At 43.0% G+C, this 25797-nt stretch overlaps 1 protein-coding gene across 1 annotated transcript in view; it reads left to right on the plus strand.

Moving 5' to 3' along the window:
- Nucleotides 1–13216, plus strand: part of LOC143028541 (uncharacterized) — a 126838-nt gene extending 113622 nt beyond the window's left edge. The window contains exons 4-12 of the mRNA XM_076190814.1: nt 5747–6040; nt 6691–7011; nt 7440–7648; nt 7889–8092; nt 8231–8475; nt 9511–9746; nt 10069–10736; nt 10845–10994; nt 12539–13216. Coding sequence (XP_076046929.1) covers nt 5747–6040; nt 6691–7011; nt 7440–7648; nt 7889–8092; nt 8231–8475; nt 9511–9746; nt 10069–10736; nt 10845–10994; nt 12539–12643 — 2432 coding nt within the window. The 3' untranslated portion in view covers nt 12644–13216. The remainder of the gene's footprint in view (nt 1–5746; nt 6041–6690; nt 7012–7439; nt 7649–7888; nt 8093–8230; nt 8476–9510; nt 9747–10068; nt 10737–10844; nt 10995–12538) is intronic.
- The last annotated feature ends 12581 nt before the right edge of the window (nt 13217–25797 follow it).

Below are 25797 nucleotides of genomic sequence, written 5' to 3' on the forward strand. Positions count from 1 at the left end.
GAGGGTGTTGATTGCGAGAAGGAAAACAACCCGCCACCACTTTATATACTGTGACCGAAAACATTTGAGCGCCGGTGGTTTGCGCGCTTCATTTGTCATTCAGAGGACGTGCCGCTCCCTTATTAAGGAGTCCCTGTGCGGGCACACAGCCCATTAGTATTCTCCCAAGTATCTTGTGTGTTAAGACGACGTGTTAAGCTTCGGACTCCTGCGAACTCGCCAACGGTCGGACGGTAGTCAGGTTCAAGTAGGACTTGAGCATTCCTGTCACGCAGACGCAACAGGAGGAGGAGGATGACTATGAGGAGGAGGATGGGGGGGGGGACGCCATCCAACAACTAAAAGACATGTCATCCATTTTGCAGAGCACTTCCGCCAATTCCCACGCGGCTTCCGCCTCCCTGTCATTGCTGCTGCTGCTGCAGCTGTTCACATTCCCTGCAGCTGGGGGCGCCGTCTCCTTCTGACGAGTATTGTCGTTCCTACTTCCTTCGTATTAGCAGTCCTGCAGCTTGGCTTCATTATTCACGGCCTCCGGGGCAGCATGTTGCTCACTGACGATTCTCGTCTGCACTACGTACGGAATACATACATAATGTACATGCAAGATCCAGAACAACAGCACGAGTATATGTATACATACACAATATACATACAAAATCCAGACCTACAATATGGGTGTATATACGTACATGTACACATACACAATATACACACAGGATTCAAACCTACACTACGAGAAAACTCGTATATGTGTATATATTCAAATGTATACGTATACAATGTGCATTTAGGATTCATACCTACAGTACGAGTGTATGTCTACACACACACACACACACACACACGGCGGGTTCTCCACTTGCATGGTCGACGTTTCTTGGAAAAACAAGGTTTATATATAACTCGCGAGACATTGGGAGTAACGGGTAACGTCTAGTCACATGAGAGAGGAAGTTGTGCTAGAAGTTGCAGCATGTCCCCGGATCCCTTCACCCCACCCCTGACTAGACGGTGGAATCCTTGGGAACACAGGTAACGAGCCCGCATGCCTCGTTTCAGGTTTCTTGTAGGAGCTGATTGTGGTCTACTAGGATTTTGTTGTATTTGTTTATTTCTAAGAAAAAGGAGTGAAGTAATCGACAGATCCTAATGGGGATTTTGGATTCGGGGTTCCTGATTGGTCGATAAGGAATAAAGCTGTTCCAATCGTTCCACCGTGCTAAACTACGTTTCACTCCTGACAACATCGAGGCGACATTAGGCCGAGAAATTTACGAATGCACGCGGACACGAACGCGCGCGCGTGCACGATATAAAACTAAGCCCGAAGTAAGCATAGCTCTAACTTTGCACATTACAATCATGTAAATATACACACGCACGTGGAGTGTATAGAATCTAAATCTACGTCAACCCAGAAGTTGCGTGTTCTGCCAAAAGCGATCAGTGTGGGGGGGGGGGGCAAGAGCACATATATCTGGATCTGAACTGTGCCATTCAGAATAACGAACTTCGATGTTTTAACATGGTGTCTCTATCCCAGCTTTACATGCATCTTTCGAGAGATGCGATTTGGGATGCGACGCTTTTGGTACAGGACTTTTGAAATGCAAAATGGATCATCTCTGTCCCGAGTTGACATTGTAGCAAAAATCGAGCAAGGTAGATGTGCACAGGTAGTTGCGCATCGTTAGTAGCAGCAGAAGTCTATTGATTGTCATGTGATAGATGATATCTTAATTGCTGCATCAGCAGCTTAAAATTTCCCTTCAAGTTTCTTTATATTGATAGTTAAACATGTCGTTCTTTAGTTTTACAGTGCTGTCAGCGAATGCAGAAATTCTCGTTGCAAGTTTTCTTCTCGAAGTACTTTTAGACTGAAAATGTAGCCGAGGATCAATATTGTCAGGGTTAGTGTGTACCGTATTCACTGAAATTTCTGATGTCTTTGCGATGCTTTGTATTCCAGTAGGGCTAGTTGTCCACAAAGTTGTCAGCCAGGAAAACGAGACAAGAAATGAGTTCGATTTAGCAGTCGTCATGGAGACAGGGTACGAGTAACTTGTTTGAAAAAGAAAAAATCTTCCAACAGTTGGCGATCATGCGCTGTCCCAGGTCTCGCCCGTCACAATACTAGCCGATTTGGCTAAGCCATTTAGTGAGAGCACAGGATATTGAGGACACAACACACCTACTAAATATGCCCATCTGAAACACAAAGACCACACTGCGGTCAGTGGGTTACCCATTTGGGTCAAAGGGATGAAGCCCCGTCTCGTGAAGAGTTAATCACCCTCCCCTCCCCTCCCCAGTGTGACAAACGGCTCGCGCGTGGCTCATTACACGGGTGCAGGGCAATAGACTCGTTATTAGTACTGAGTAATTAATTGGTGATTGTGTGGTTTACCACGGTCTTGGATCACATGATAGGTCTGTAATCGACAGTTAATACCCTCCCCGATAGAAGATCAGAGCTCGTGTAAGGAAGTGGAGGGAGGGGGCTGCAGTTTGATATCATTGTAGCAATTTTCCATTTTGGTAGGGAATCTAACATCAATTTCCTTTACTGGTAAAATTTTGCTGAAGAACCACAAACTGCCACAAGCTTAACTTGGTTGTCCGCACACTGGGCGATATTCAATGCATAAAAAAATATACAGCATCGATTACCAAAATTGTATAAAAGTACTATGCGTGGTGTGAATCGGTGAGTACATTGTACGTCATTATGTACGCGTGGGTAGGCCTGTTAGTACATTGACCTTGCACAAGCGAAGACGTGACGTCACACCGTGCGCGCCTGCCAAAGAAATGCAACCCGCCTCAACAGATATTCAATAGATGTCTTGATGCCAGATACCGGGTTCTAAGCAATTTGACATCACCCCATCCTCTGATGTACGAGTATTTCCCAACACCCCCTCGTCCAGCCTTCGTGAGTTGACAGGTATAATTTATTTCACATTGACTTGTCATATTCCGTTAGAGAAAAACTGAAGCATCTCTTCAGTAACCTGCCAAGCTCAAAGTGATTGCTATTGGAACTCGCTTCATGGCGGGGGTAGCCGGGACATACATTATATATATATATATATATAGTCAATAAAATAAACATTATTTTCATTATTATTATCAACAACAAATACGTGGTCTGTTTTTTGCGACTCAACTGGAACGAAGCGATGGTTGTATGTCGTTGCTTATTTGTCGAGCATCAGTACCTTCCTCGTATTATGTTAGAACAGGTTGGGGACACACTACTCCTTAGGGGATTCTAAATCAATTCCCTAGGGGTCTAAGAAACTAGTTACCCGAGACTTATGAATTAATTTCTTAGTTGATAATGCGACATTTCTGGGATCACACCGTTTTCCATTCCCATGGCATGGTGTTGGGATTTGGGGTATGAGAGATGAGGGTGGGGTTAAAAAATCGCTGGAGTAGACTGAACCACCTTTAGAAATAAACTTTGTAAATAGGTATAATGGGCAGGTGTACAACAGTCATGGCAAAATAAATTCGACAGCCCCGGGGCGGCACTTGTGGTGAAAAGATGGTAAAGCAAAATCCCTCTAATGTACTTTTAATGCATGATTTTCATCATGAGTTGTGTGTATAAACGTTGTTTTGTGGATGAATGTTACATGTGAATCGTGCTAGTGACCATCAGATGTGGAAGGTGGTGGTGTGTGTATGCCGGGGACCTGTAGAGAACGCAATATACATTTAAAAGTGAAATACCACGATTCCCTACATCAGAATGTCACTTTCAGTTTTCTCTTTACAGATGAATGAGAAAATCTTAGAGGCAATTTTGCAGTGGCAGAACCAGACCATTAGGTATTAATGGCGCGAAACGGGAACACCGGTCGGTCGAGAAAATACCAGTTGCACATGCACATGCGTCGATAGTCTGTTCGCAGGCATGCAAGCGCGAAATATCACTTGGAGGGAACCAAAGCAAATAGCGTCCTGAGAGAAAATCGAAAGTCTAATGACAAGTTTAGTGTATTATTAGAGGTCCCATACGTGGTGAGATAAGAATTAAAATTGTAAAATAATTCAGTAATAATAATAATACGCACGTATACCCAGGGCTTTTTCCCCCTTACATGGAAGGTAGCCAAAGTCAAGGATATAAATCCACTCCCACCCATTTCATGATACATATACCCAGGGCTTTTCACCCTTACATGGAAGGTAGCCCAAGTCAAAGATATAAATCCACTCCCACCCATTTCATCCCCACATACTCCACTCCCTCTTTTCTTGGCTCCTCCTGGATGGGTCATCCCTGCATCTCGCCCACTACCCTGGGACAGAAGCAATGCACAGCACATCCACAGCAAGGCCGTTCCATTTAAACGGCGACCCCCCCCCCGTCCCCTCCTAAGAGAAGTCGGTGAGAAATCCCTTCAGGCTGCGTCAAAATATTATTCACACATACTGCTTAACCCCCCCCATCCCACCACCCACCCCCTTCCATGCATCACAGCATCACCCATACACAATCATTCTCCACTCACCCTTATCTTCTATCTTCTCCCTTCCTTCCTCAACAGACATTCCCCTCTTTCCCAATGCCCCTTTTATCCCCATCCATCCATCCAGCTCATCCTTGGTCAACCCCTCATGTTCACTGCCTCCACACCTCTTTTACTAATCTTTCTTCACTCGTTCTTTTCATGTGTCCAAACCATCCCAATACTTTTTCATCAAGTCTATCTCCCAACTCCCTTTTCACTGTGCTCTCCTCCTCTCAATCTACATAATAATAACAACAACAGAATTGGAAATGGTAATATGGGTCCTGAGGTCCAAGTTAAAACAATGACATGACTAGTAGAATCACTGAGCTTAACAGTGGAATTGAGTATGAAAATATTGCAAATTGATTTTGAAAATAAGCAAAAGAGGAATGACTGATGAATGGATTATTGAGAACACTTCAAGACATGATAAAGATGGGAAAATGTGATAAAAATTTACCAAAATTTCAACTTTTGGAATATTTGGTCACTCAGTTCAAAGTAAATAAGATTGAACAAAACGCACAAAACTAGAATTTGGTCATGGAAAGTGTAACTTGTAGAGGACCAAAGAGAGATAGATAGTGAGAATGAATGAGTGGCATGGGAAAACTATACGAGAGGCGAGGGCCTTGACAGGTTTTGAAAATGGACACCAGAGACAAGTCTACTACTCATCCTGCAGGACCACCTGTAACAGGTGCCCTTCATTGATCCCACCAGAAATGAGTACATGGGAACTGGGGTAGGGGAGAAAAATATAATTGATAAAACCAACCTGAACTGTTCTCTAGTTTAACACCTTACAACTCTCCTCATTTGGTTCATTATTATATTGGATAGCAAAAGAGAATTAATGGATACACCAAATTGGATAATTTTTTTTTTTTTTTTATAATAATAATAAATAATAATAATAATAATGGATCACCAACATTCCTTAATATGTAATATACATGAAATATAACTTCTTCTGACTTTGATTTATACATATCAAAAATTTTGTTGGATTTCAAATAGAAGGTGAATGCATTTTGATCTGGTAGTGATCATGTCCCTGTCTATTTGAAAGCTATACCAAGTACCTGTATGGAGACCTTTCTTGAGTGGAAATAAATGGAGTATATTTCAAAAGGACATAAATCTGGACAGCTTCTTTACCTCTACACTGTTACACACTATGATCCTCCTAACACATGGTTTTCTCCCCACAGGCGAGCGCGGGACGGAAGCGTGTATCCTCCCAGCCAGCCGCAGTGTACACGGAGTGGTGGGCAGTACTGGCAGGTGTGGTTGGCCTGCTGGAGAAGGAGTAGGATTGGAGGTAGGAAGAAGAGGTGAGGTGCGGCAGGGAGGAAGAGGAGGTCATGTGTCGCATCAAGTGGAAGCCGCTGACCTTTCTCGTTTGACCTGTGTTGACTTTGAAGAAGCAGACAGAAGCACAATGCTGGTCACAGACTCTGCCCTCCAGCACCGAGACCTCAACCACAACAACAAAAAGAATGCAGGTGAGTTACTTGTGATCACAAGAAATTTTGGAGTGATGCATAATGCTAACATAGGTGGTAGGGCATCTGGTAGCTGAGAGGAGCTTGTACTATAGTCAGCGCAAGGAGAATTGGCCGATAAGGCGGGGCTAGGAGATTTCCCGGTGTTGCCACATGTGGGCATCCATGGCGAGAACGTGCATGTGGATGCAATGTTTTCTGAATGCAGTATGAGGGGGCGGGGCCAGAGATTAGATGTAGCGGCAACGTCGCTCTCTCATGCACACATGCCATATCTAGACTTAAAGAAACGAAACCTTTGTATAGAAAACATTGCTTTGATTTTTACCTCAGTGGTGGTGTGTGACAAAAAATTATAATATAATCATATGAGGTAACATTATAAAATTATAAAATAGAATTATAAAATAAAATGAAATTATAGAATAATTATATGTGGCACCACAGGGGAACTCCCAGTGCTCCGCCCTAACGGCCAGATCTCAGTGCAACGGGTATAGCACTTGTTTTTTTGTAATATTTTGATGTTAAAATTTTTGGGAAGAGGCATATCCTGATCATTTGTTGAGTATACAGTTATTGCTATCTAAACATTTTCTCCATGTCTAAGTGATATATACATATAATACATATTTTTTGCAACTTTTCAGCCAACAGTATACTTGGCACCAGTGCTTCAAAGTACTTGGTTGGACCCCATGAGGAAGATGTGCAGGTACTGGCTGGAGGGTTTCAGGAGAACCCCATCTACGATGCAGGCTATAGCTCTGAGAGGTCACCTGAGGATGAAGAAGGTCCACTCTTGTGCAGCGATCACAACTCAAGTGCCTCTGAATCTTCATCAGCATCTTCATCTTTCCGCATACCAACAACTGATGAAGATGTAGAACAATCCCATCTGCAGAAAGCCCTAAGAGAAGGGAATCTCACACTTCATCAACTGCAACACATTTGTCCATTCATTAATGAAGGTATGCAATATTTTTGTTACACTTGTACAGTACATCTGCCTGTCACACTACTATGGTCAGTCTCCACAAGGAGAGGAACTTAAGAGATATTAAGTATTCCTTCAGTGAGACATACCAAAGTCCATCTTGAGTGGGTGAAAGGTTGATGTACCCTAAGATGTTCTCATCTGCTCTAGAATATTTTGACTAGATGAAGGGTTTTGCCATATGATGAATCAGCTCTAAAGTACCATTCCTTGTTGCACTGCCTCAACTTAAGTATTGTGGCAGGGGACAAGATGCCAAGATGGGTTTTAATGGGTATGGAGTGGTTTTGTGTTTTGGCATGGCCACCCTCAAATAAAGGGAAAATGGGCTTTGTTATATATATATTTGTTTTGGAAAGATTTTTCTTGTACATTAGAACTAATGTTTTATTCCCATAACAGGTTGCATGTTTGAGGTGACAGTGGTAAAAAATAGTCGTGGCCTTGGATTGGCCGTCACAGGAGGGGTGGAGAGCACTGGTCCCTGGGCAGGACTTATTCGCATCAAACGCCTTTACCCACAAACTCCTGCCTGGCTCTGTGGGCAGCTACAATCGGGTGACATCATACTTGCTGCTAATGGAGTGTCCTTTATTGGACTTTCTAGTCATGTATGTATATTAATAAAGCTTTTAGTCTGATAATGAGATTGAGTGTTATAATTCATTGATGCACCATACTGAATAATAATTTCAGTGAAACTTGAGGCAACAATTATCCCATTGTTTATATGATTCTCTAGTGACAGATCATCCCTAATTAAGATTCCTAAATCCTTTGCCTCCTTTGTTTTTGCAATTACTTCATTTGCCATTTTACAAGTCCTGGAATTTTTCTCTTTGCAAATTTAGGAAGCGTTGGAGTTCTTACGCACAACTGGAGGGGAAGTCGCCTTGCAAGCCTGTCGTCCCCCAGCTAATGCACTGGAAATGGAGGGAGTTGTAAAGTCTCCTGATGATCGTCTTCAGGTGGTTTCCACCAGTCTCACTCGACCTTTCTGTGTATCACCCTCTAGTCATGTCTTGCTTTCACCTTCATCTTTAACATCATATGGGGTAAACACTATTCATTTATTTTCTTAAATAGATTGTTATAGTTTATCTTATATGCAGCAAGATCAAATTATAGATGTCATAGAATATAGACATTAGAATCTTGGTTAAGGTATTATTTCAAAACCATTCTCTTTACAGGATTTTGAGGTGGAGTTAAGTAAAGTCGCAGGTTCCCTTGGTTTTACTCTTCGGAAGCAGGACAACAGCATCTTGGGTCACACTATACGGTCTCTGGTAAAGGAGCCTGCCATCTCGGATGGCAGAATTCGTGCTGGTGACAAGATAATTTCAGTCAATGGCACTGACATGTGTAGCATGAGCCATGAGGAAGCCATAGCCTTCCTTAGAACTTGTCCTCAAACAGTTGTACTGAGGCTATACAGGTAGGAATCACTTGAAGTAATTATACTAATTGATATAGATGGGGTTTGTGTTTATAATGAGGGAGTGAGAATATTTTTCATTCAAACTTGTCCTTAAACAGTTATACTGAGGCTATACAAGTTGGAATCGCTATTAGTGAAGTAATTTTTATGACCTGAGGTAGATGGGGTTTCTATGTTTACAGGGAGGAAGCAAGAGAATATTTTTAATTTGCAGTAACCACCACTGTTCATGGGACATTATTACATTGAAGAGGTCATAAAAGAGGTTAAAATAGATGGGGAACATAGGGAGTATTTTATTGGGGATAAGTAACAACAACAACAACAACAACAACTTTGGGAATTATATCACACTGGAATCATAGAGGTGGTAAAGGAGACATAGAAGGTAGCAGGACAGATTTAAATCAAAACAGATCAGACTTCTTTTTTTTGAGGGAGATTAGTCTCCAGTCATAAAGGACTGAGTGTTTTGGTTCATAGAGATATCACTAAACTCTTGATGCAGTCAATACCTCGTACAGTGAGAAGATAGGAGAGAGCAGGGGAGAGGAATTGTTATTACTGATGAAATTGCTCAATTATCCCTAGTCTTGGGGAAAATATTGCACCAAAGAAGTCAAGCCCTAGAGGTAATGAGGAGATATTCTAAGGGATGAGGAAGATGGTGGAGGAAAGGGTGTTAAGGACATGTTGAGGTTCATGACTGTTCTTAGGGCACTGTGCTCTTAGGATACTCATAAATATTAACACAAAACCCATCGGAATAACTGTTACAAAGGCCATTCCACCCGCGAAATACTCCCAAACATTACCCAACAAATATGGGATGGCTTTAACAGAAAGGCTCCACCCAGCAGAGCAATGATTATGGCAATAAAGTTCCCCACTTTGCACCTGTACGCAGTTTTCCAAACGTCTTGTAAAAATATTGCTGCTGTTTCATAATTCCCCCTCACTTGTTTTCTGAAAGTTAGTTTATGAGAATTGGAGCAACTACACTCATCTAAATGTGTTCTGTTATTGCTGCAGAGATGCTTCTCAGACTCCAGTGTCTCCAGTGTCGCCTTCAGAACCTGAACTTCCGCTGCTCAAGCCCAAAGCATTACGAAAGGAAGCAAGAGACATGCTCAGTGATTTAGCCTTCCGGAAACAGTCCCCAAGTAACTCTCCTAATATGATGGAGTGCACAGGTTCACCAGGAACACTGAGGCGGAGAAGGCTTCAGAAAACACCAAGCCCTGACATAAAATCTGTGGTTGCTGACAGTGAGTTTCCTTTGATTTTGTTATAGAAATGTATTTATGTTGGGGGAACTAATCAATATTTACTTAGAAGTCTAACCCTGTGGTACAAGGATGGGAGGGGGTTTAGACAAAAATGGATGTGTGCCTTAAGTATGGTAATTAGTCAGATTTTATGCAATTTGAAATGAGACAGGATATAGTGAGTACAAGGAAAAGCTTTTTAAAGTAATTATGTAGAACTATATTTCAAGCCTTATTCAACACACAATTTTGTAGGCAAGATAACCATCAAAAGCTTTACTCAAATGGCATAAGATTTTACTCATGAATTTTTCTTTTCCAGGATGGGATTCTCTTGTCCGCAAGACTGAAGATGACTCATCTTCATCATTGCCGGAGAAGAAGCACCTTGATAGTATTAAAGAGAATGGAGAAAACCAATATTCGTCCTTACCAGTTCCAGATCATAGTCCAGATAGTTGTCACTCCACTCCCTCGACACCAAATACAGTCATCCCACAATCCAATATTTCCAATTCACCTTCATTATCTCCATCAAATTCAGATTCCATAAAACCAAGGAGACCTGACTATTTGGACCTAAAAAGTGTCCCGGTCAGTTGTCCTCGAAAAACACAGTTTACTCCTCCACATGAAATAGATAGGTCTTTTCCCTCCTCTGCCCAAAGTCTTGAAAGCACCTCAATCGATGCTGTAGATAGTGTTCCTCAGCTAACCTCTGCTCAAAGTGACACCCCTGCCTTCTCTCATCTTCATCAAGGCTATCAATCAGTCAATCTAGGTGCTCTCCACACACACGAAGACACAAGACTTTCCACAGTTTCATCAGATTACAGTAGTAATTCTAGAGATGGAGCTGAAGGCAAGAAGTCTGGCTTGCTCAAATGGAAAGGCATAGTCTTCACTCCTGAAGAAGAAGATGACCCTTCCTTAGATATTGATGAAGGAAAGGAGATGGATTTGTCAGTTAGCAAGTCACTCAAACCAAAGGTAAACATGGGTATATATAACAGCCATTTAAAAACTGGGAAAAAAAAGTATATGTATAGATTTGGTAATCTTTATTGGTTGTCAATTAAAATTCAAAACATTTTACAGATGGTGACACTCAAACTGAACAGAGGCTGGAACAGTCGGCTTGGGTTCTCTCTACAACCGCAAGGAGATGTTACAGTGGTCACTGCTATCTATGCTAACAGTGTGGCAGATAAGGATGGAAGACTGATGATTGGCGACCGGGTGATGAAGGTGAGGAAATCTTGAATTTATTTATCCCTGTCTGGATTATTGAGTGTATGCAAGGTGAGATTATGAGGGTAAAGGGAGGGAGACAATACAGCTATTGCACAGAAAATGAAAGCTGGGAAATATCCTGGGAGTAGTGTAGTTGAGGGTCAAGAGAAAAAATTTGAGATGAAGTGTCAGAAAAGTATGCTAGGGGTTACAAGGCTGGACATAGTAAAGTGAGAAGGAGAGCAGGAGTAGAAAATGAGATGGTAGATAGGGCTGCTGAAAGAGTATTGGGATGGTTTGGACATATGGAAAGATTAGTAAGGATGAGAGGGATGTAGGGGTTGAGAGGGGCGTTGAACAAGAAGGGAGAAAGTAGGAGAGGAAAGAATGGCTGTGTATAGATGATAATGTGATGCAAGGAAAGATGGGGGTGTGGTTATGTGCAAACTATTTTGATGCAGCTGAAGGGATTTCTAACCATCTTCTCTTTTTCTGCATGAAGGGACGGGGGTTGCCAATTTAATGAGAAATTCCATCAGGCTGCATCAAAATATCATCCATATCTCCCTTCCTTGCTCCATGTCCCTTTCACACCTTTACTTATTCTTTCCATATGTCCAAACCATCCCAATACTTCATAAGCCCTATCCAAGTTTTGTTGAGCCCATAGTAGTGGAAGCCATAACAGGTGTTCAACCATTCCTGGTAGTACAACAGCATCCCTCCAATCTGGAAAAAATTCTTTATCCTTAAACTGACTTTGGTCTCTGAGTTATTGTTGTTCTGCCTTTCATTCTTGTCAATTATTTCTTATTGTGTGCATGTCTAAGAACAGAGTCAAGACTTCATATCTACTGCTTCCATTACGGTCACTTTGGGTAACGCCTATTGAAGCCTGCGAGTACTTGTTGCCTGAGGTTTAAGAGCAATATGTTCATGCCAATTTGCATAAGATTCTTTCAGTTGGTGAGGAGAATGAGTGTAGGATGCTGTGTTCTTGTGGTTTATTTGGTTTCAGGATCTATATATACCACGGGCACCAGAGAGATAGCCAGTCCCATTCACCACCCTTTCCTCCTTCTCAAAGGGTGGTAGATTGGTGGGAATGAAATGAGTGGGAGTGGGTATATGCCTTTTGATTTGACTACCTCCCTGGTAGTGGGGGGGGAGCCCTTGGTATATAGATAGATACATCCCGAAATCAAATAAACCACAAGAACACAGCATCCTACACTCGTTTTTCCTCACCAACTAAAAGAATCTTGTTCAAATCAGCATGAACATATTACTCTTAAACCTTAGCTAACAAGTACTCACAGGCTCAATAAGTGCTCCCCAAAGGAACCGTATTGGAAGCAGTAATAAGTCTTGACTGTTCCTAGACAAGTACAAAAAAAATAGTTGACAAGGATGACAGGCAGAATATCACAGAACAACAATATATTGGGAACCAAAAGATTACACAAATCACCAATGCTATTAACATGTTCACAATCACACAAGGATCAAGATTGTCATTCTGTCAACTGGAAATTAAAGTGCTGTAATTTATCCAACAGGTCAATGGGCAAGATGTACATACCTGGAAGACTGAAGAGGTTATTGACCTTCTGCGGAAGACTAAAGGTGACATATCTTTGACAGTCCTTCAGCAACACTTATGAAGAGAGCATTAAGGCGGCAAACTCAATGGGGCTCATCACCTATGCTTTACATAAAGCATTGTTTGGTTCAAATAATGATTTCATCACATTCTTGTATACAAGTAAATGGTTCAGAATAACTTTTTTAAAAATCCTCAAGGAAAGGAAAAAGAAATCTGTTACTCTGTGTTCTGAGCAGTACTCCAAGCTTGGACTGTACAATCTTTTACATTAAGAGCTACTGTAATTGATATTCAGCTCCAGCCTGGAAAGCAATCTAACTTAAGTTTTGTATTCATTGAGCAAATCTTGAGTCAAGCCTAATCAAAATATATGTACATAGCAGAATATTCAACATACCAAATCAGGTCTTTGGCTTGATACGTGCCAATGATATACAAATATGTATTTAATTTTTTTTAACCAAAATTGGATAGTTTACATTCCACACAAAAAAACAATTGAACTATTTATGTAGTCATTTGTTTGTAGAATATGGTCTTGATCCATGCATCTGTATTTTAGCATTAAGTAACCCTTAACAAATCGTACCAAATAATAAGGATTTATGCAAAATATATTATATTTCCAATAGTTCACTGTTTTTTCTTTACCTTCTGCTATGGGAGAATTGTTTGATATATGAAAGCAAATTACAATTTTGTTTTTGTTACCCCTACATGGGGTAAGCCTATATAGCAGTAGTCACCAGATAATGACTAGGTTGGGTCACTAATTGTTATATTTATACATTGAATATTCTACTTAAAAACTTTTAGAAAATGGAATTAACAGATACAGATATTAGTGACATTGCTTACCCCCAGAAAACCACGAATCAAAGAAATGGTCAGCTTCTGCCATTAGAGAAAAACCTAAAATCTGAGGTCCGACATTTTATATACTTGTCCTTCAACATGCATGAAAGACCTAAGATCTATAGCCAGCACTGGTTTTGGACATCCTTAGCAGAAATAAAACAGTATAAACAGCTCTGAAGAATACCTGACTACAAAACCACAGCATGGTATTTAACAATCAAGAAAATGGATTAAGAATAATAACAGAATACACTAAAACCAAGCAATGAAGGTTGTAGATGAGTAGAAATGGGCATTCACAGATTGGTTGCAAAATAGAATGAGATAATCATATGAAGTACAAAGAAAAAGGTAAAGCATATATTAAAGAAGGCAAAAGGGAGAGCAGATGTGAAATGGGGTATGAGTATGACAACTTTTTAAAGTAATAAAAAGATGTTTTGAAAGGAAATTAAGAGAGGAAGGGGAGGCAAATCAAGCTGAGAAGAAAAGGTAAAAGGTGCAAATGGAGAGATCATTGAAAGAGACATAAGAGGAAGATGGGCAGAGTATTTTAGGGAGTTGCTAAATGTGAAGGAGAATAAGGAGAATAGGGAGGGAAAGGTAGTTGCAGTGGGAAGCACTAAGAAAATGAGTGAGGAAAATGAGGTGAAATTAAGAAAGATGACATGAAAGCAGTTATTAAAATGATGAGAGCATGTAAGGCACCTGGATTAGATAGGTGTCATGCAGGGTCTAAAAAGGGGAGGTACAGTGATGGTGGACTGCCTGTATAGCTCTGCTTTACAAGGGAAAAGGGGACAAGTGTGAATGTAGTAGTTTCAGAGGGATCAGTTTATTGAATGTAGTTAGGAAAGCTCATGGGAGGTTTTTTGATTGAAAGGATTAGGAGTGGCACTGAGTAACTGGTGAGGAACAGTGTGTGTTTAGGACAGATAGGGGTTGCTTGCATCAGATTTTTGTGGCAAGGCAGATATGTGAGAAAGCTTCAGGAAAAGGTAGGGGTGTTTTTTGGGCCTTTGTGGATTTGGAAAAAGGCTTATGACAAGGTAGACAGGAAGGCACTGTGGGAAATACTGCAGATATATGGGATAGGAGGAAAGCTGTTAAGAGCAGTCAAAGAATTTCTACAAGAGTAGCCTGTGTTAGAATTAGAAATGAAGAGTGAGAGAGGTTTGATGTAAAGGTGGGACTTTGGCTGTTCAATTCATGAATGGGGTTGTGCAAGATGTAAAGGAATGGGTAACTGGGCCAGGGATTGGTGATAAAGAAAATGGAGGAAAATGGGAGATAATTTAGTTGCTGTTTGCTGATGACACTATGCTTGTGGCAGGATCAGAGGAGGGATTAAGGAAATTAGTGATGGAGTTTGGGAAGGTGTGCAAAAGAAGGAAGTTGAAGATAAATGTGGGTAAAAGTAAGGTGATGAGATGTACAAGGGGAAAGATTGGCAGCAGACTGGAAGTGAGTAATAAGGGAGAGAGACTGGGAGAAGTGGATAGCTTTAGACACTTGGGTGTGAGTGGCAGGAAAGGAGTGGAGGTGGAGAAAGAATGTAGATTGAGAGAAGCAAGAAATGCCTTCAGGGGTTAAAAAAGTGTAATGAGAAATAGACATTTGGGAATAGATGCTAATAGGAGATTGTATGAAGGAGTGATTGTGCCAACAACACTGTTTGGGGCAGAAACATGGAACATTTGTGAGGAAGAGTTTAAATGTGTTTGAGATTAAATGCCTGAAAAGTATGGTAGGGGGTTACTAGGCTGGATAGAGTGAAAAGGGAGTTGAGAGATAGGGTTGATGAAAAAAAATATTGAGATGGTTTGGACACATGGAAAGAACGAGTGAAGAAAGATTAGTAAAAGAAATATGGATGGCAGAGATGGAGGGAGTGAACATGAGGGGATGACCAAGGATGAGATGGATGGATGGGGTAAAAGGGGCATTTGGAAAGAGGGAAATGTCTGTTGAGGAATAGAAATGACAAAAGATTGGGGTGAGTGGAGAATGGTTGTGTATGGATGATGCTGTGATGCATGGAAGGGAGTGGGTGGGGGGATGGGGGGTGAGGGAGTATGTGTAATGATATTACACAGCCTGAAGGGATTTTTCCCCATCTTCTCTTTTCTGCATGAGGGGATGGAGAAGGGGGGTCGCCAATTAAATGAAATGGCCTTGCCATGGATATGCTGTGTCTTGCTGCATTGCTTCTGACCCAGGGCAGTTGGTGAGATGTAGGGATGATCCATCATCCAGGAGGAGCCAAGAAAAGAGGGAGGAAGGTTTGGTGAGTGGAGTATGTGGGGATGAAATGGGTGGGAGTGGATTTATGCCTCTGACTTTGGCTACCTCCCTTGTAAGGGGGAAAAAGCCATTGGTGTGTGTGTATATATATATATATATATATATATATATATATATATATAGAGATATATGTATGTACTAAATGTGAAGGAGGATAGGGAGGGAAAGGTAGTTGCAGTGGGAAGTGCTAAGAAAATGATAGTGATGAATGAGGAAAATGGAGAAGTAAGAAAAGACAAGGTGAAAGCAGTTATTAAAAAGATGAGAGCAGGTAAGGCACTTGGGTTAGATGGGCATCATGCAGTGTGCCTAAAAAAGGGAAGTACAATGATGGTGGACTGACTGGCGAGGTTGTTTAATGTTTGCCTAAAAGAGGGCTGAGTGCCAGAGGACTGGAGGAGTGCCTGTATAGTTCCACTTTACAAGGGAAAAGTGTGAATGTAGTAAATAGGGATCAGTTTGTTGAGTGTAGTTAGGATGGATTATGGGAAGGTTTTGTTTGAAAGGATTAGAAGAGGAACAGAGGGAGTAATTGGTGAGAAACAATGTGGATTTAGGACAGGTAGGGGTTGTGAGAATCAGATTTTTGTGGTAAGGTAGATATGTGAGAATGATTTAGGAAGAGGTAAGGATGTTTTTTGGGCCTTTATGGATTTGGAAAAAGCTTATGACAAGGTAGACAGGAAGGCACTGTGGGAGGTACTGCAGATATATGAGATAGTAGGAAAGCTGTTAAGTGCAGTAAAGAGTAGTAGAGCCTGTGTTAGAATTAGAAATGGAGAGAGTGAGTGGTTTGAGGTAAAGGTGGGACTTCACCAAGGTGTTATGTTACTTGGCAGTTCAATTTATACATGGATGCAGTGGTGCAAGAAGAAAACACAAGGGTAATGGTCCAGGGATTGGAGATGGTTAAAGAAAATGGAGAAGAATGAGAGATAAGCCAGCTGTTGTTTACTGACAACACTGCACTTACGGCAGGATAAGAGGAGGGATTAAGGAAGTTAGTGACAGAGTTTGGGAAGGTGTACAAATGAGGGAAATTGAAGATAAATGTGGGTCAAAGTAAGGTGATGAGATGTACAGGGGAAGAGGATGGCAGCAAATTGGAAGTATTAAAGGAGACTGGAGGAAGTGGATAGCTTTAGATAATTGGGGCAAATGTGGCAGGTAAGGGAGGAGTGGAGGTGGAGATATAATGTAGATTGAGAGAAGCAAGTACCGTATTTTACGGCTTGCAAGACGCTGCATCTTGGAAGACGCACCCTAATATTTGAAAGAAATTTCTAAGAAAAAAAAAGAAGTCATTCTCATACAAGAACACATTCACCATATACCCAACCACTGAACACAAAAACATAAGAAGCAAGGACGACACGTATTGGACGTATTGTTTACATTACGAAATCACTTGTCCGATTTTGTTTGTATGGCGATGATACTGGTTGGTGATTAGTAAATATACTATACATTTTTCATTGTCCAAGGGTGGTTTTATTTTCATAAAAATAAGATAAAAATTTCAAAAATATGGATGTAGATATATAAAACTCCACTGCCGAATCATTTTTTCGGTAGGCGGTGGTCCAAAGTGTCTTTCTGCTGCTCTTTTACAGTGTTCTTTGGCATATCGTACAACTTGTAGCTTGTATGCGATAGTATAACTAAACCGTTTTGATGAACTAGCCATGGGTGATAATTTCCAGGACAAAAAATCTTATGACACGTGTGATAGTCTGGTGGTAACTGATAAAGGCACCTGGCATTTGCGTGCATTCGTGTGTATGTGTTGCTATGAGACGAGGGAACGGCCCGTTTTCTCCACACGCCGAGTAGGCTCCAGGAAGGATTATGGTATTGGAAATACAGTACTTGTAACAGCTAAGTACTGAGTTTACATAATATAAAAGGTTGAATTAAATAGTACTTAAGCTAACATCATAGTGTAATGACTCAACATACAAATCCAGGTCGCTATCGGTCAAGTGTCCAAGCTTACATGAGCCTGGGTGTTGCCTTGCAATACAACATTCGTCTTGGAAGACGCATTAGCATTTTCAGGGTATTTTTTAGGAGAAAAAAAGTGCGTCTTGTAAGCCATAAATACCTTGAGGGATTAAAAAATTTAATGAGAAACAGACATTTGGGAATGGATGTTAAGAGGAGATTGTATGAAGTGGTGATTGTGCCAACAGCACTGTATGGGGCAGAAACATGGAACATAAGTGAGGAAGAGTTTAAATTTTGTGTTTGAGATGAAATGCCTAGGGGTTTCTAGGCTGGATATAATAAGAAATAAGGAGTTGAGGAGGAGAGTGGGGGTTGAAAAGGGAGTTGAGAGATAGGGTTGATGAAAGAGTATTGGGATGGTTTAGACACATGGAAAGAATGAGTGAAGAAAGATTAGGAAAGGTGTGAAAGGCAGAGGTGGAGGGAGAGAATATGTGGGGGCAACCAAGGATGAGATGGATGGATGGGGTAAAAGGGGCATTGGGAAAGAGGGGGAATGTCTATCAAGGAAGGGAGAAAACAGAAGATGGGGTGAGTGGAGAATGGTTGTGTATGGATGATGCTGTGATGCATGGGGAGTGAGGGGGTGTGTGTGAATTATATTTTGACACAGCCTGAAGGGATTTCTCCCAATCTTCTCTTTTTCTGCATGAGGGGATGGAGATGGAGGGGTCGCCGGTTAAATGAAGCAGCCTTGCTGTGGATGTGCTGCGTCTTGCTGCATTACTTCTGACCCAGGGCTGTGGGCTAGATGCTGAGATGACCCATCATCCAGGATCCAAGAAAAGGGGGAGGGAGGGGTGGTAAATGAGGTGGTAAATGTGAGAGTGAAATGGGTGGGAGCGGATTTATGCCTTTGACTTTGGCTACCTCCCTTGTAAGGGGAAAAAAAGCAGTTCGTGTATGTATATACTAAAACCACCTCAAAAGAGAACCTCACACAAAAGCAGCAACAAGTTACAGGCACACAGTTTTATGTAAAAATCTCCCAAACTAAACCATTCCTCTCACCACATTACATAAAGCACAGCCATCTGGAGAATAAAATTAATAAATAAAATTAAATCTATGACCCACAGCGATACATGAAACACGGGGATGACCCATCATCCAGGGGCCAAGATGAGAGGGAGAGGTGGTGAAGGTGGGGTGTGTAAGTGAAATGAGTGGGAGTGGAATGCCTTTTGACTTTGGCTACCTCAACTGTAAGGGGGAAAAAAGCCTCAGGTATATATATGTATATACCAAGGGCTTCTTCCCCCTTATAAGGTAGGTAGCTGGCCAAGGCATGCACCCATCCCCACCTAATTCCACTTGTTCATTACCAATTTGTTTCCCTTTCATCTCAGCTCCTCATGGATGAAGCATCATCCCTGTCTCACATCAATTGCTCATGCCAAAAGCAATGTAGCAAGACAGCACATCAACAGCAGAACAAACTGCTTCATTTGTCCCCTCCCACTTGAAAAATAGGGCATATGAAGAGAAATTCTTTTGTCTATCTATATACCAAGGGTTTTTTACCCCTTACCAGGGAGGTAGCCAAGTCAAAAGGCATATACCCACTCCCACCCATTCTACTTCCATCCACCACCCTTTGCCCTCTGTCAAAATATTGTCTCTTCACAACCATTCTCCACCCACACCTATCCCTTGCAGACATTCCCTTATTGTTCAAAGCCCCTCTTATCCCATCCATTCATCTCGTGTTTGGTCCTCCCCTAAAGATCACTCTATCCACCTCTGCTTTACAAACTCTTTTTGCTAATCTTTACTCACTCATCCTTTCCATGTGCCCAAGCCATCCAAGTAATCTCTCACCAGCCCTATATACCAGCTCCCTTTCTACCCCAGTTATCCTCCTCACCTTCTTGTTTCTCACTCTATCCATCCTCACAACACCCACCATACTTCTTAAACACTTCATCTAAAACATATAAATTTCGCCTCTCTGCCTCTCTTAAATTCCTAGTCTCTACCCTATACTGTGTCATAGACACCACCACCTCTTCATATAATCTTACTTTGCATCCATTCCTAGATACCTACTTCTCATGACACTTTTCATTCCTCTAAGACATTTACTTGCTTCACTCACTCTACAGTTTACCTCCACCCCCACTCCTTCATATCTTACATGTGACCCTAAAACTCTTAAAATTATACACTTCCTCTAACCTGTCTCCTATAAGACTTACCTCTAACTTACTACCACCCTCACCCCTTATACATCTTATCACCTCACTTATGCCTGCATTTACTTAACTTCCTACTATCACATAACTTCCCAAAACTAACTGCCTTAGATCATCTTCTAATCCTGAAACAAGCACAATGTTATAGGCAAACAACAACTGGGTCACCTCCCACTTCATTTCACTTTCTCTAACCATCTCTAGTCCGCTACCCATCCCTCTTACATTTACCTTCTGTACCACCCTATGTCCACATTGAACACCCATGTTGACAAACTCAGCCCTAACACAGCTCCACTTGCATTTCAAACCACTCCCACTTGCCATTCTTAATCCTAACACAAGCTCTACTACTCATGTAAAAACATTTGACAGCCCTTCACAGCCTTTCCCCCAATCCCATATATCTCCAAAACTTCTTACAATGCTTTCCTGTCTGTCATAAGCATTCTCCAAATCCATAAAGGCACAAAAAACATCTTTACCTTTTGCCAAAAACTTGCAAATTTGTCTCACCATAAAATTTGATCCATGCACGCATTACCTTTCCTATATCCACACTGGTCCTCACCAATTATTCCCTTTGTTCCTCTCCTAATCCTCTCACCTAACACCCTCCAATATACCTTTCTAATGACACACAACAGACTGATCCTTCTAAAACTATTACATTCGCATGTTCCCCTTCCCCTTTGTATAGCAGAACCTTACAAGCACTCTTCCAGTCCTCTGGCACATTCCCCTCCTTTAGACATACATTAAACAATCAAAATAGTCAATCAACTATAACCATTTACCTACATTTTTCAGAGACTGCATGAGGATAAATGATGGACAGGAATCCTCTGGTGAACATGGAAAACCATATTTACTAGGCATACTTAGAGTATACTTCAACTCTCCAGAAAAGATTGTGGTACTCCCCAAGGCAGTCGTAGCTCCTTTTGGGGATCGGTGCCACCTGTGTAGAGCCGGTGGCCAGGGCTGGTTGCCGCCGTTTGGCCCCCTACTCTTGGGGGCCAAACATACACAATAACACCAAAAGATGGCTGGCCAATTATCTGGCAGGTAGGAATGCTTATGTGTCGTATAATGGCCAATCATCGCACATCAGAAACATTAAGAATGGAGTACCACAGGGCTCTGTTATATCCCCCATGCTCTTTAATCTATACATGCATGACTTACCCACACCAGACACCTCAGAAATACAAATCTCTTCCTACGCAGACATCATAACAATCACATGCACACATCGTAACACAGACAAAGCTGCAGAAATAATCCAACCATACCTTGATACACTCAACACATGGTTCATCACAAACAGACTCAAAATAGCTCCAACCAAATCTACAGCAACACTTCTCACCAACTGGACAAAAGAACACAAATACATACCTCATCTCTACATCAACAACACTCTAATACCACACACAAACACACCGAAAATTCTTGGTGTATCCATGTCTTTCAAACAACACATCACAAACATAAAAAACAAATGCACACCTAGACTTAACGCACTTAAGTCAATCACTGGAACAATATTTGGACAAAACAAAGAAACTAATACAACAATATACAAACAATGCATACGCTCAGTGATGAATTATGCGAGTCCTGCATGGGCTCCTAATCTCAGTGAGACACACCACAACACCCTTCAAATCATACAAAACAAAGCCCTAAAAACAATTACAGGCTGCACAAATACAACACCTACAGACCATTTACACCATGAAACAAAAGTCCTCAAAGTCAAGGACCACCTCGACATGAGAGGCACACAAACACTTCCCGCAGCCACCACAAACACATCACACCCACTACACTACATAGCAGAACACCCACACACACCAAGAAACATTAAAATACCCAAAGATCTGTATCACACACAGATACTCTCTTCTCTTCCTCCACAACCACCAAATACCAGTCTCCGTAAACATATTCATAAACATATCACTCACCGCTCCATTAACACACTGAAAGACAACACACTGCTGCATGCCAGACCCCCTGATATCCACCTTTCTGAATCCTCTCTCCCATGAAAGGACAGAGTCCACCTGGCCAGACTGCGGTGCACTTCTAAGCTACCAGAAGAGGCTGGATGACCGCATTGTGAACAGCTGCCCAGGATGTAACACTTCATCCCATACCATACAACACATAATGGAAGACTGCATTATACACAATCATGCACGCAAACAACACAACATACACTCTATAAAGGATTTGTGGGAAAACCCAGTTTTGGCTGTGGCATTCCTTGGGGAGACGGGACTGCTTGGACAGACAGTCTAGCGAACAACAACAACCTGGTTGACTGACAAATTCTTTCTGAAGACTTGGGAGGTCCCCACTGCCCTCAGGTCATGGGCTTTTGCTTTAGGGCAATCTGTGTGGTTCATTTCGTAGGCTCTGCAGATGACTTCCTTGATCCCGTAAGAGATTGAATTTTTAGTGATGGGCTTCGGCTTACCTTTAGTAGAGACGAACAACCTCTTTAATTCTGGTCTAAGATGTTCAGTTCTCTTGAGGTAGGTCCGGATGGCTTGTACCGGGCATAGTACTGTTTCCGTCTGTTCTCCCCCTACAAATTCGTCTAAGGACGGAACACTAAAGGACCAGAACCTAGGGTCGGATTTGGCAGGATCTTGGTTTTTGGCAATGAATTGAGGCATGAAAGTGAAGGAGACCTCTTTCCATCCTTTGGAATGGGCGACTCTATAAGAGATGGCGTGTAACTCCCCCTGCTCTCTTGGAAGATGCTAGGGCTTGCAGAAAAACTGTCTTCAAGGTGAGGTCCTTCAGATGTGCCTCTCGGAGGGGTTTGTAAGGGGGACCCCTCAGAGAGTTCAGGACTAATGCCACATCCCATGGAGGAGAACTGATTTCCCTGGGGGGGCACGATCTTTTGAAGTGCCTGAAGAGCATGGAAATTTCCGGTGAAAGGGCTAGGTCCATTCCCTTCAGAGAAAACACCTGATTTAGAGCTGCCCTATAGCCTTGCACTGCCGAGAGGGAGATCTTCTTGGATTTCCTGAGGAAGTGGAAGAAGGAGGCGATCTCAGGAATGGTGGCTTGATCTGGAACTATTTTCCTGGAGTGGCACCATTCTGCAAAGGCATTCCATTTCCCTTGATAAAGGTTAGCTGAGGAAGAGCGAATAGGAGTGGACATGTCCTCCGCCACCTCTCTGGGAAAACACTTCTTTGGGAGGATCCAGACCATAGTCTGAACGTGTGAAGATTGAGTGCTGAAGGGTTCTTGTGCCAAGCCCCATTGATGGGTTGATGATATAGAAGGTCTGGTCTTCCCTGAAGGGCCAGAGGCTCTTCTACTGCTAGATCGAGGGCATCTGGAAACCATGGGGCTTCTGGCCACCAAGGAGCAATCAAAGTCATCCGAAGGTTGGATGCATTTCTTGCTCTCTGGAGTACCTTCTGGAGCTAGGGAAATGGTGAGAAAGCGTAGGTGTCCAGGTTGTCCCAACTTTGCAGAAGAGCATCTTCTCCTGCTGCCAGAGGATCCGGGAGAGGGCTGAAATATATTGGGAGTTGGTGATTCCATCTTGTGGCGAAAAGGTCCACTAGAGGGGAGCCCCATTTGCTGAGGATGAAGTTTGCTACTTGTTGATGGAGGGACCATTCTGTGCTGATTATCTGATTCTTCCTGCTGAGGTGGTCCGCCCAGACATTCCTCTTCCCTGGGAGATTCTCGGCTAGATTGAGGATGTCCATAGTCAGAAGGCATAGGTCCTGGGAGACTGTGCCCCCTTGCTTGTTGAGGTAGGCTACCATCAAGGAATTGTCCGACATTATGCCCACTAATTTCCCCGAGACTTGATCCTTGAAGTGATGGAGAGCCAGGAGTACTGCTTTCAACTCTAGCCAGTTGATATGGGCTGTCCGCTCAACTGTGGACCAGGAACCGCTGACGTGATCGTCGTTGAGGTGGGCTCCCCAGCCCTCCTTGGAGGCATCGGAGATCAGGAGGACTTCGGAAGATGGTCCGAGGGGCATCCCCACGAGCAGAGAATCCTTGACTTCTTCGGTGAGGGAGATGTATTGTAGGGGTTCTCCCTCTTGCGGGGCCCACTGAGACTTGAGGAGCCACTGTAGCGGTCGCATTCTTTGTCTGCTCCTGGGGATTAATCTCTCTACGGAGGCCATATGGTCCAGGAGGATTTGGCATTGTTTCACCGTCAGGAACCCGGTCGATAGTGCCTGTGCAACTAGAGAAGTGAGATTCTGGATCCTCTTTTCTACTGGGAAGGACTTCATTAGGGAGGAGTCCAGGACCATACCCAGGTACGTGACTCTCTGTTTTGGTAAGAAATCCGACTTCTCCGGGTTTCTACAGTGCCCAATTTCCGGATGAAGGTTAGGACCATTCTCAGGTGTTCTTGGCATAGCTGGGCGGAATGTGCAAGGATCAGCCAATTGTCCAGGTAACGGAGTAGGCGAATTCCCCTGGAGTGGAACCACACTGAAACGAGTTTGAACACTGGTGAAGACTTGGGGTGCTGTGGAAAGTCCGAAGCATAGGCAGGTGAACTGGAAGGTGTTGCCCCTGTGGACGATTCTAAGGAATTTCCTGTAGGAGGGATGCACTGGTATTTGGAAATAGGCATCTTGGAGGTCCAGTGACACCATGAAGTCCCCTTCCCTGATAGACGCCCTTACGGACTCTGGGGTGTCCATTCGGAACTTCGTCAGGGAAAGGAACTTGTTGAGTGGAGACAAATCGATGACTGGTCTCCACCCCCCTGTTGTCTTTTCTACTAAGAATAGCCTTGAGTAGAACCCTGGGTCCGGAGTCGAGACTTCCTCTAAAGCTCCTTTCTGGAGCAAAACGGAGATTCCCTCCGCTAGGGCCTGCCCGCAAGCTGAGTCCGGGTGGTGGCTGCTGACTTGGATGGGATAGGGGGAGAGGTTTGGGACAGCATGAAAGGGAAGATGATAGCCTGTCTTGATAACTTGTAGGGTCCAGTCTTCCGCCCCGGCCTCTTCCCATGCTCTCCAGTAGAGAGAGAGGCAACCCCCTATCTTGTGCGGACGGGCTGGAGAATTCCTAGAATTTCCTGTGGGGAGGTCCGGAGCCTCTATGATGTTTGTGTCTAGGTTCTCTAATCGGAAAGGGGCGGGGCTTCGCTGTCTGCATTTTCAACTTGGAGTGGAGGGGTGGCCTTTCTTCTTTCTTAGAGTGAGGAAACGGCTGTCTTTGCGTCTGAGGGGTCCTCGGGGCTGATGGGGGAGTTGGCCTTGGCCTCGAGGTAGGGACGGCTACTCTCTTGATGGCTCTGTTATGCATCAGTTGGTTTGTGCTTGTGATTGCTGAATCGACCATGTCCAGGGGAATCAGCATGTGGGTTAGAAGGGGGGCCCTCTTCAATGGAGCATAAATTTCTCTGAGGAGGGGATCACTGGGGTCCCCTAGGATGGTGTCTCTCCTGCGTGACTCGATGTTGGCCCAATACATTGAGAGGCAGGCCGCTTGATGCTTCAGGGCTCTGCTCGAGCTTTCTAATAGAGCCTGGAGGTTGCATTCCTCCTGGGGTTGCAGCTCGGGCAAAAACTCCCTTTCTGAAGCCAAGACACGTTCCAGTCTGGAGTTCACCACGAGAGAGAGAGCCAGGCCCTGAACGAGGTCCCTGGATTCTCTGCCGGAAAGGATGACGTTTCATCTAAGTAGTGAATCCACGTCCGCTTTGACAAGCTCTGGTAACCGAACCGGGATTGAGGCTTCTTTGAGGTTTGTCCCTGATGGGACGTAGAAGCATTTTTGTTGTTCCACTGGAACAGAGCACCAGTGCGGTTTCTCGGTTGTCTGTTTTGTG

This window comes from Oratosquilla oratoria, chromosome 9 (assembly GCF_046742065.1).
Source record: "Oratosquilla oratoria isolate Oo_2021 chromosome 9, ASM4674206v1, whole genome shotgun sequence".
In the NCBI taxonomy this organism is placed as follows: Eukaryota; Metazoa; Arthropoda; class Malacostraca; order Stomatopoda; family Squillidae; genus Oratosquilla; species Oratosquilla oratoria.